Genomic DNA, 12,148 nt, shown 5'->3' with positions numbered 1-12,148 from the left:
GTTTTGGCCCTGCACAGAAGTGTGTCGAAGTCGGAAAGATTATATCAATCAATGCTCTTTAATTTATGTTTGGAAGACAGCAACGCCTTGGAGTTTTGCTCTGTCACTATATAGTCAATGTGCATACATTTAAATAATTGTTTTCAAAATTTAACAGCTTTATCAAAAAAATTTCGCCACCTTTCGCTTTCAGGTCTGTTATACCGACAATTAAACTTTTATTCCAACCAAACTGATAAATAAAACTATGCGATCCGAGGTGGGATTCGAACCAAGTTTCGCAGAATCAGAGTTTGGAACTACAACCATTCAGCCGTCAGTCTCCCCGCGATATTTTGTCCTGACACTTTGCTCTTTTTCCGGGTAAATGACGTCACTAAATTTCCCCATGTTTCCGCCGTCTATCTGTCATCTCACCACCCTACTCCCGCCCTCCTTGCTCCCCCTCTACTCTTTCCACCATATGTTTTTAAAAATGTGGTGGATGAGTGCATGGGTCTAAAACGGTGGTGGATGTGCATCGGTTGCTTCAATTTAGTTGATTGCATCCAGTCAGTTTTGGAAATTAGATTGAAGAAATGATTCATACGGTTGATGCACATCTCATTTCATCCACAGCAATCCAGTTTTGGGTTGCGAAATGTGACCTGTTTTGTTTGACACAATCCATTGTTTACTAGTCACATAACAGTTGCCTAGAGAAAGGTAGGTAATGAATTAGATGCATTGGTTCAAAATAATTTTTATGAGAGTTTTGCATATACATGTGTTTGAAAAAAAAAATGCTTATTTATACATGATTAAGGGAGGAACTTTTTATAATTAAAGATCTAAAAGGTGCATGTGGTAGATCTATGGTCACCATTATCTCATAGAAATTACATTTGTGTCTTTAACTAATTGATGACTTGTTGTTCATTTTACCCATGATACAACAAATTCAAAAACTTGGGGCATGGCCAAATAGTCATAAAGTAATTGTTTTTCATTTCAAGGTTATTTATATTATTATTATGATAATTTACTAGTTTCTAAAATATCCCAAGTCAAATCACTCTTTGCCCTTTATGTATAGCCAAATTTCCGCATAGGCAAGTGCGGCTGTACTACTATTTTTTTTTATCAATGTATTCACTGACTAATCAAAGATCGTTGACTAGAGAGTTGCAGAGAGCCCCCTAATTCCAGCTTTGCCCTGGGCCATGGCCCCCACAAGGGGGAGGCTGACAGGGCTCGGGATGATTCTCATAATTTTTTTTGTTTTTTCACGCCATAAATTCACTATAAAGGGGCCCGTGAAAAGTCTTGTCTGGAGGCCCGCCAAAGGTATCATCCTAGGGGCCCCTCATCAGGATGTGGGGGCCATGCCTTATGCCATTTCAAAGTCTAGCAAGCATATGCACATTAGACTATTTAAAGAATTCATATTTTAACCATAGCAGAACTTCTGTTAATAAGCCTAATTCATTCCATGAATGTGCTCGTTACAGCCGAATTGCTTGTGTATCAAATCAAACCTTCCCCCATAAGAAATAATGGTAACTTCGATAATTTGTTCCACAATTATTCATTATTATAAAAATAACTAATAAAAACGACATTCAATAAATAATGTAACAAAAAATATATTATATAATAACGTAACAAAAAATATATTATATAATAACGTAACAAAAAATATATTATATAATAACGTAACAAAAAATATATTATATAATAACGTAACAAAAAATATATTATATAATAACGTAACAAAAAATATATTATATAATAACGCCATACATAACCATACAATAATGTTTACAAACAAACTTATTTGCGTACAGATTCAGTATAATCCAGATCACCAAATTATTATAATCAAGATCACCAAGGGCGAACTTGAGCACAGCAAATTTGCAAAGCAAAACCATGGCGAACAGAGGTCAAAGCGGTTGAGCCTATGTAGATACATCTTAATATGGAGGTCAAGCAAAGACAAGATAATTGGAAAGCACATTTCTGCTACTAGTACTAAACGTAGATGCACCTCATACACATTTCTCCATGTAATTTTCATGTTATCAGCACACACACCAAAATCTGAGTGTATGTGTGACCTTAACATATTTATGTTATTAGAGTTATGCTTGTTTCATGTTCTTGCTGCTGTGGCCATCTGTTTTCCATATTTTTAAGTGAAGATGGTGAATGTTCTTTAATTTTTTTTGTTATGTAAGTGTGATGTTGAAGGTCTGCCTGCTCTGTGCAGAAAGACTTTTTCCGGCTCATATTCACACCTCTAAAATGTAAAAACTGCAGAAAACCAACTTCAATCAGCCATCATTGCGCCGTGAACGAAGTTTGAGCCTGGATCCTAATGATGAGTCTAGCACGATGCCCACAGCAGTGACACATTTCTACTGCAGGAAGTCCCCCATTGCCACCAACCTTAGTTAGTGCACTCACCTTTTGTAGAGTGAGTTTTTCTCGTTTTCACACGAGAAAAAAAAGTATAAAGCTGTTATTTGAAATCAGCCTTTTCTATAAGTTTCTATGTTTATATTTGTGTTAATCTCATCCAGGATGTAACAATTATCCTAAATTTTTAATGAATAAAAATGTTGGATCCAGGGTTTAAGCTACGGTCACATTTTTCACAAAATGCAAAAGAAAATAGTAGAATGCGAAAAAAGTAGCAACCACTTTCGCAAAAATGCATGCAGGAGGTACGCAACGAGTAGACGTCCAGCCATCAAACATTACATTAGCATTTGCAGCATTTTGCTAAAGCTTTTCCCCCCATTTTCGCTTTTTTGCGAAAGGAATTTTTTATCCAGTTTAAACCCTGGTTGGATCTGATTTGTTAAATCAGGGTCTGACTGTATTTGTATGATATTTTTGTAGCATTAAAATTTTTTATTTTTGCTTTATGAATACTTATATGGGTCAAAAAACAGTAATACTTTTCGCAGATTAATAATCAGAAAAATGATGGATAATGAAAATGAACCATCACGTGATCCGAGGCTGATGTCATGGGCAACATACCCTCAAGAAGAGTTAGAAGGTAGAAATTTTTGTTTTCAAAATTTTATAACATGAGAGTTATCTGTTTATTGATTTCTTTATCACCAAATTACATTGTGATGAATTATACCCTTTCATCTTTGTTTATATTTTGTACATTATATAGTTATTTTAATGGCATCTGTGCGTGTGATTACATTAATTTCATTAATATCATTTCAGGCCACCATGCAATGTCAGTGTATGTGGGTTTTCATGTGCCAGCAACATGTCGCAGAAAAGGCCATCGCAAACACCATCATCACAGCCAGCCGAAGTCCAAAGATTTTGAAGTTGATATCAATAGGCCAGGTATTGTGCTAATTATATATAAATCTCTCTTTTTGCATTTATATTTATTTACCTCGATGACTAGAATTTATGGAATTTATTTGTGGCGAGAAAAAATTATTTCACTTTTTACAGAAGTCTGAAACAATGTGTAGAAAAAAAAAAGATTTTTTACATCAATAAAAATTATATTTTTAAAAATGTGATACCTATTCTACTTAATGAAGTAAATACAGTCTGATTGATTTTATTTCTATAAAATAAATTATTTGATATTTTTGAATGAAAAGCATTTGCATAATGTGGATTTTTTTATGATGTATCCAGTACCAATTATTTCCTCATAATTATTTTTTGTGGTCTTTATCTCAAGGATGTGGTAGAAAAATCAGTTTCTTCACACAAAATACAAAGAATTCATTGTAATGTGCTTCATATAGAACATAATACTTTTAGTCATGTACCTTCAGCAAATCTCAGTGTTTGTCATGGACGCTGTCCAAGTCTTGGTGTCTGCCATGGATCCCCCCATTCAAAGGAACGGGGACGGGGGTGGGGGGGAACCACAGCCATCTAAAAGCGACAGGACATTCTATCTAGTACTAGTAAATGTAATGCGTTAAACAATGCCATCTACTGGACTGCAAAAGAACCAAAACAATGTTTCATATTCCTATCAAAAGATGTCGCCACTAGTACAATTATTTTTTTTACAAAAATTATAAAAATATATTTATCTTACACCAGTCTACCAACCTTGCAGCAGTGCTTTTTGCTCGTTAATTTAATTAAAATTTTACTTTTCAAGTAATTTATTTTTATATTTTTCTTGGCATTAAATTTTTTTTATACTTTTACAATCGGGCTGTGGACCCTCAGTAGAAAGGCAAAGTGGACTCCTTTGGGTCCAGGTACCCCTTATTGGGAACCGCTGATATAGAACATTAACATAGATAGAACACACCTCTATAGTAACATTATAAATTGAGGAATTGGTAAAATAGTAAAAATTAAAATTGAAGGAAACAATTATTTTTAGTAATATCTTGCAGATATATTGAAATTTTTTTTACCAATCTTAAATTTTTGTATTTTATATTGCTAGAGGGCACACCACCAGCTGAACGTGTCCGCTTTCTTCTTGATAAAGAGGGGGAGAATGAGAGAAATGAGCCTCACCCTGTGTTCAGTGAGATGGAAGAGTTTCATCAGGATGGCAATGAAATGGAATGGAGGGAAACGGCAAGGTCTGTACATGATTTTGTTATTGGTAAAACAAATTTCACAGAAACAATTGTTTCTGCAATGGGATAAGAATATTAAAAAGGAAAAATCATATGCCCAATCAAAATAATGTTCTCAATTGTTTCAAAACCTAAATATATTCCACATTGTATTATAAAGAGCAGTTTTGAGGAAAAGATTTTTATTTCATAAAGAAAAATTAATGTTTCATTTATTGCCGAGCGTATCAGTAATTTAATTTCCACAAACTACTTTTTATTTCACAGGTGGGTGAAGTTTGAAGAAGATGTTGAAGAAGGTGGTAATCGTTGGTCGAAACCTCATATAGCTACAGTTTCTTTGCACTCTCTCCTTGTACTTCGCAGCTGTATACTTAATGGCGTAGTATTGTTAGATGTTGAAGCTATGGATTTGGCGGAAATCGCAGGTTTGTATCATATTTTTTTAAATGAGAATTTTATGTGAATCTATTATTTTGCATAGAAAATTTACTGGCATGAAGTTGTTCTTTGAATGAAATAAGATGTCTAAATGCTAATGAAATTGACTTTATTCTGTAGATATTTTACTCAGGAATATAACATCAACCGTGCCATTGACCAATGAGCAGCAACAAAAATTCAAAGACATATTACTTAGCAGGCATAGACATCAGCATGAGAGACATAATGATTGGATGGACAAAGGTTCTCGTTTGCCTCTCATCAAATCACTTGCTGAAGTTGGGAAAAACACTAACGGAGCATCTCGTAAGGATATTCAGTTTTATTCATTTGCTAATAATGCATTTTTTATGCTCATGATTTAGGAAGAAAGTTTTTATTTCTGTTTTTTTTCCAAAGAAATACTATACATTTCTGATGTCATTAGGGTGATTCAGATTGTATTATGATATTAGTAACATTACGTCATTTGCTATGCATGCTTAAACAGATCAGAAGGCTCCACATTATGGGTGCGAACAAAATTTCTGTAATTTCAAAAACTTTTGCATTACGTTCCATATTTCATTAGTCTTATTTAAAATAAAAAGAATTTATCCCCTGTGTTTTTGTCTGCATCATCCATCATCCGTAATAACAATAATTAATATATTTAACTCTTAGTAATAACCTTTTTCCAAAATATTTTATCGCAGCTTACTTCAACATGTTATCACAATTGCGACATATCATCATTTAATTTCATTTATTTAAGCCACTTTCATCATCCCTTTGAATAGGCTACCTGTTCAGTATCTATTTCTATACCATGCATTGGTATAGAAACCGAACCGGTTTTTTGAGTTTTATAGAAGCTGTGTAGTTATTTTGCTTTGATGATGGATGCTCACCATTTGCAGATTATTATGGATGCAAATGGGTTTTAATAATAAGCGACAAAAAAGTGATTAACTCATTAAACTTTTCCTCTTAGCGTTCCGAACTTACTGCCTGGATTAAAATTCTTATGCAAGGATGATTGTCCTCGTACTCGTTTGAAATTTGGTTTAAATTTAATTTGTTAGATTTAATAGTTTTTAATACATAGGAGGACTTGTGTGTCCAAGCTAACATAGATGAAAATAATATTTTGATATTAAACTACAAAATATTCATTACAGCTCCTGAAAAACAAAGTGGCAGTGGATCTGAAGATATTCCACAGAATTTCAGCGTGATATCTTTGTCAGATAACAGTCAACCACAATCTCAGAATTCTGATAAAGATGCTTCTTCCGCAGATTTCTTTCACTGGGTATATAATTTATTTCTTTTAAAATATTTACTCTCTGTCTAGTATAATTAGCTTCAGAAATAAAAAGTTAAGCGGCACTTTAAGCGACAATTAGAAATTACTAATGCCCTCCTTTCTTCAAAATGCCACATCTTTTTTAATAAAGTAGGCTTTCCTCCGATTTTCAGCAGGTGCAAACTAAGGGGTATAGGAAAAAGTTTTCCATTGAAAAATCAGTTTTACAAAATATCTTTGCCTATCATTGCTGAAATAAGAGGCTTTTATGAAGACAAGATATCTCGTTATTGCTGATTAAAGGGTTAAGTAACTGACATCATTATAAGTGATTAGAGTTTTGTATTGTATCATAATATTTCTTGTTAGTTTTCCACACATGCAAATTTCTCAACTTTTGAGAAAGTCAACCTTAAATCTGCAGTGGCAAAAATCTACACAAGCAAATTTCATATAAGTATTTGAATAACAAATGAATGAAATCTTTAAGAATAGGTTGTTAATCATGTTTTTTTAATGTTTTTTTTTCACCTTTCTACTCTCATCTGTATACAAATGAATTTGGCTAATTCTAATTTTTGGAATTCCCCTTGAGTTTTCTATTCAATTCAATGAAAATTTTACCTGTTTAATGCGAATTCCCCCCACACCCAATGTTTTGGATAATTCAGAGATTGATTCAGATATGTCTCTTTTCTCAAAACTTCTGGCTAACTTCAGTCATCTTTTTCTTTATTCCATGGTTAACTTACCTTTTCCAGAATTTAACATGTAGCCTAAAAAAAAAATTTATAATCAACAAAATCTGACCTTTTTTGTTTTGGCTCTGAAAAGCAATGATTTTGGCAGATGCAAATGCTACTCTGGAACTACAAAAGTTTGTGCAGGGGGTAATCTTTACGATCTAGAGTGTTGAAACCATAGTTTATCATCTGGTAAACTGTGTTGGAAATTCATATCTCTCTACCATTATTGTTAGTTTAATATTAATGCAGCTTAGTAACATTTTTCACCCTGTCCAATCGAAATTCATACACTTGTTTAACTTTGGAAAAAAAAAAAAAAAGGTCGACTTACGAATGTGAAGAAGTGAAGAATAAGTCGCATTGAATCTTTTCATGAAGAGAATGAAAACAAATTTAAGAAGGCAACAGAGGTTCTGTTTAAGCTCGAAAATTGTATCTTTTATTCTCTAAATTAACCTGGAGGTTTTGTGCAATGCGTTGTTCTTAAGCATAATATACTCTCAGTATAAAAAAAGAAAAAAAAATGGAAATTAAAAATTTACGAATGAAATAAATACTTGCAGTTTTTGTGATTATTGTAAGTTTTTATACAAGCACTAGTTGCAGTAACGAGGAAATTGGCTGAGTAAGTGATAGCATTCAATACATTTTTGTAATTATCTATAGTTTTTTGATTTTTTTGAAAGTAAATTATTACTATATTGTACTATAACTTCAATGAATTACTTTTTGTGGATTATTTGCACAAAAATATTTTTATTCTAACTTCACTCTGAAAAAAAACAGCTTATAATATGCCGTGGTCTATAATCAACACTGAGAAATTTTATTGTCTTAAATTTTCGATCTGCAGATTACATATAGGATTTTATGGTGCATTAAACTTATCATTGTTTATTTTTGTAAAATAAAATTCCACTAGATATAGCCAACAGTAATTGTATGATAATAGTATTACAGTGAAGTACAGCATGTTATGTGAAAAATTTGCTTGTCACTTTTATGTTGTTGTATAGTTTTGTATTATTGTCAACTCTTTGCAGTCATCCCACTTTACTGAAATTGTAATTTATCCTTCCTAAATTTTATGCGCTTGTAAGTTTCAGTGTGATTACAAACTTATTCTGAATTTGTAATTGTATTTCTAAGAGAAATCATATATTTAAATTATTCATTTTTCAGTTTGGGAAGACTTTCAATTCTCTACCAGCATTAGAGAGGCATCATGTAAGATGTTCTGTCTTGATAATTTCATTTTATGAAAACTTTACATGTAAAATATTTTACTTGTTTGCTACATGCATAAATATAGAAATCAAATAAAAATTAAATGGTTGAAATTTCTTTCAGCTGAGACAGGGATTCATGAGAAAAATTCCTCCAGATGCTCAGGCCTCAAACATTCTAGTAGGAGAACTGGATTTCTTGGAAAAAACAGTCACAGCATTTGTGAGGCTTCATCAAGCATCAACCTTGGGAGACCTCACTGAGGTTCCTATTCCCACCAAGTTCTTATTTATTATACTTGGTCCTCCAAACAGCTTTGGTACTTATCATGAAGTTGGAAGAGCTTTTGCTGCTGTTATGTCTGATGAGGTACAATTTTTATTCTCATAAACTCAAAATTTTAGTATTAAAGTTTAAGAATTAAACACAATTTTTTCTTTCTGTTCTGTAGGTATTTCATGATGTTGCTTACAAGGCTGAAACTCGGCAGGATTTGCTAGCAGGAGTTGATGAGTTTATGGATGCTGCAACTGTATTACCAGCTAGTGCATGGGATCCAAACATGAGGATAGAGCCCCCAGAGCTAGGAATGCCTCAAGTATGCATTCTTGCTTAGCCACCTAAAAATATGAATTTTTATGTCACATTGAGTGAATTTACCAACACCAAAATCATCATGGACAGACTTGACCATTTCTTGCCATCCCATTTCATTACCATCCTGATCAAACTCTTCCATTTTTAAGTGTAATAAATTAATTTTATAAATATCACAATTATGTAGGAAAGTTGGGATAACTAAAAAGAGATTCAACTATGCAACATATATTTTAAAAAATTAAGATAAACAGTTTTCTTTTCATTAGTCTATTATTTGTACATAGAACAAATAAATTTGATTTTGTTCAGGTTTTTCACCATTTCCATTTCTCATTCGAACAGGAAAATAGAAGAAAACATGAAGGAAAGGATGGAGTGACTGACTCTGATCATGGAAGTGAAGATGGTCTGCAAGAGATTGGCCTTAAACGTACAGGAAGGTATGTTCATAAGTCTATGATATTGTTATTTCTTTTAGTATCTATGTATTTTCTCTTTGATTTCGTATTTCTGTGATGTATAATTAAGTGAGTACTCTTAATTTACAGATAATACAATAAAAAAATACTTATCATTCATCAGCTAGCACCTAATATTTTCTTTGTTCTAGTTGACCTCTTCATCTTAATTTCATTTTATTTGCTTTGTCGCATTAAATAGAAATAGAAAAAATCAGTTGAGGAAGTCAAATGTCATGTAGTTTATAATTTTTCTACAAGTTTTTTTAATTTTCTGATATAATATGTTGCAATTTCCAAAATAATCTGCTGAAATATTGCACCATTCTAAGCCTATATGCTTTGCCTATTCTTAATTCCATTTTGACTCAAAAATGCCTTTAACCAACAGCAACTAATCTCTAAACAAAACTATACATTATATATAAAAAAAAGTTGGTTTTATTCAGATAAAAAAAATTTTTGAACTACATTCCTCTCCTCAGTAGCCTGTATCAATGTAATCAGGAGATACAACATTGTCTGTTATCATTATTATTATTTAATGAAAGACAAATTTTGATTAAAATGCAATGTGATCTTAAATTAAGCAATATTCTTGTTAAATTGAAAAAAAAAAAAGTTATATGATAATTTTTCAGGTTGTTTGGTGGATTGGTTAATGACATTATCCAGAAAGCTGCGTGGTACAAGAGCGATTTCAAAGACTTTTTTGCTTTACAGTGCATTGCATCAGTGGTCTTTTTATATTTTGCTTGCCTTGCCCCAATAATTACTTTTGGTGGTTTGCTTGGCCATATTACAAAACAAAGAATGGTGAGTTTTTATCTTATGAATTACATGATTTTCCCACAGTAAATATAACTGAATTTTCCATTTTCACTGCAAATTTCTTTCTTTGCAGGCTGCTATGGAAAATTTATTAGCTTCTGTTGTTTGTGGCACAATATACAGTTTATTAAGTGGTCAACCTCTCACTATTCTGGGAACAACTGGTGCTCTTCTAGTATTTGAAGGAACAATATTCAACTACTGCGAGTATGATTGCTAATTGTTATCCTTTTTTATAAACTCAATTTTTTTTCCCTTTGTGTTGCTAGATTTATTAGAGTGAAACCTTGTTTATATGATGTTCAAGAGGCAGAGTCAAAACGTTGTATAAATGTGTAAGTGGAATACCTGAGACTTTCAAAAAAACTTCTCTCCCCCCCCCCCCCAGAAATATAAAATATTTTAAAATCAATGTGTTTAATTCCAGCATCTCCAACTGTGTTATAAAAAATATCATTTTAATCATACTTGAGGCAAAAAAAAATTAAATTGCATTTCAAATCACTTAAAGAAATAAAATTTAGCAGAATGTTTTTTTGAAACACGACATTGACAAAAAATCTTCTCGAATTGGGAAAATTTCCTATCTTGGACTCACTTTTTTGGCAGTAGATGGCAGCTTGGTCTTTGATTTTGTGTCTGTGCTTTATAATCGTTTTCAAAGTTGACACAGGGATATTGAACTGCTTTGTGAGATCAACTTTTATCATCAATTTAAAATTCTTTCCAATTTCTTCCAAAATTTCCATTTTTTTTAGAGAAAGCACTTTTTATTTTCCGACATAACAAATGGCAAATTTGACACATCCAGCAAGCAAAGCACCACAACGGAAGAGAATTCTACAGGAAATGATCGAAAGAACTCACTATATGTGTACCATATGTGTCTTTTATCGGCAAACCTGCACCTTTCAAATGCTTACAGGGAATTTTCTTACCCTCTGGGGATAACGCTTTGAATACATTTGGGGAAAAAAAAAATTCTGAAAGGACAAATAGCCGTCGAAACAACTGTAACAAGTTTCTTTGGTGCTCAATATTTCTTTGGTCAGCAATCACCTTTTAAATTTATGACTTTTGTGTCACAGTATACAAGAAGAACCGTTGCGGCAACATGCTTTCACTGTGTACAAAAATTGTGCTCATTTGATAAATATGAATGACGATTTTACAAAAAATTCTAAGTTTGAATTGAAGTAAAAACATTGAATAATTGAGGTTTTGTGTTGAATAAATGAAAAATTCTAACATTAAAATGTATAGGAACCAATTGCCACAGAAGCCAAACATTGTGTAAACTTAAAAGTCATATAACTGAGCAATGATAAACAAAGTTCTACTGCATAAGCGAGTGTAGTGTGATTTTTAAATGTTTTCAACCTTTTGCCTGCTAACCATTATAAATAAAAGTTGTGAACTCGGAGATTCTCATTTTTGTTATGTTCAAAGTCGTGAACCTATGTATTGGGAATAAAAGTTTTTTTTATTCGCTGACAAATTTTGTTTTTTCCTCTTTAATCTCTCTGTACTGAAAAAACGAGGTAGAGAAAAAATTCAAACCACTCTTCACTGATAAACTGCTTGGATACTTCTTCTGCTTACAATAAACAGCCATGCTGATTGAAACAAAATTATGAGTACACAACTGAATGTTCCTTTTCTGGTGACTTCTACAGTCAGCTTATCTTCAACCTACCCAAATATTAACCCTTGAAAATCCTCAATCATAACAGTTTGAAGGTTAATTCTTGTACTCTTTGAACATGTTTAAAAATTACCACTACTACCTCTTTGTTTATTACATATTTTTTCGAGTCCATAAAAATGTTTATTAGTATTGATTTATACAAAAATTGCCACGTTTTCAAGACAAATAAATTAAATTGGTCGAATGGTCGACACGTTTCAGCTCTCCCTTTAAGAACCGAAACGTGTCGACCATTCGACCAGTTGAATTTATTTGTCTCGAAA

General features: G+C 32.3%; 1 protein-coding gene across 1 annotated transcript in view; it reads left to right on the top strand.

Moving 5' to 3' along the window:
* The first annotated feature begins 439 nt into the window (after positions 1-439).
* The window catches only part of LOC149076948 (electroneutral sodium bicarbonate exchanger 1-like), a 28,475-nt gene continuing 16,766 nt past the window's right edge, over positions 440-12,148 (top strand). The window contains exons 1-13 of the mRNA XM_089244680.1: positions 440-705; positions 2,955-3,049; positions 3,232-3,360; positions 4,445-4,586; positions 4,851-5,011; positions 5,145-5,333; positions 6,188-6,321; positions 8,244-8,288; positions 8,412-8,657; positions 8,740-8,886; positions 9,231-9,328; positions 9,988-10,162; positions 10,251-10,384. Coding sequence (XP_089100806.1) covers positions 2,971-3,049; positions 3,232-3,360; positions 4,445-4,586; positions 4,851-5,011; positions 5,145-5,333; positions 6,188-6,321; positions 8,244-8,288; positions 8,412-8,657; positions 8,740-8,886; positions 9,231-9,328; positions 9,988-10,162; positions 10,251-10,384 — 1,679 coding nt within the window. The 5' untranslated portion in view covers positions 440-705; positions 2,955-2,970. The remainder of the gene's footprint in view (positions 706-2,954; positions 3,050-3,231; positions 3,361-4,444; positions 4,587-4,850; positions 5,012-5,144; positions 5,334-6,187; positions 6,322-8,243; positions 8,289-8,411; positions 8,658-8,739; positions 8,887-9,230; positions 9,329-9,987; positions 10,163-10,250; positions 10,385-12,148) is intronic.

This window comes from Pholcus phalangioides, unplaced genomic scaffold, assembly GCF_987345545.1.
Source record: "Pholcus phalangioides strain wild (caught in Gottingen) unplaced genomic scaffold, Ppha-v1.0 ptg000015l_1, whole genome shotgun sequence".
NCBI classification, from domain to species: domain Eukaryota; kingdom Metazoa; phylum Arthropoda; class Arachnida; order Araneae; family Pholcidae; genus Pholcus; species Pholcus phalangioides.
Note: the sequence above shows the minus strand (reverse complement) of the source record. Positions and strands in the feature narration are given on the sequence as shown.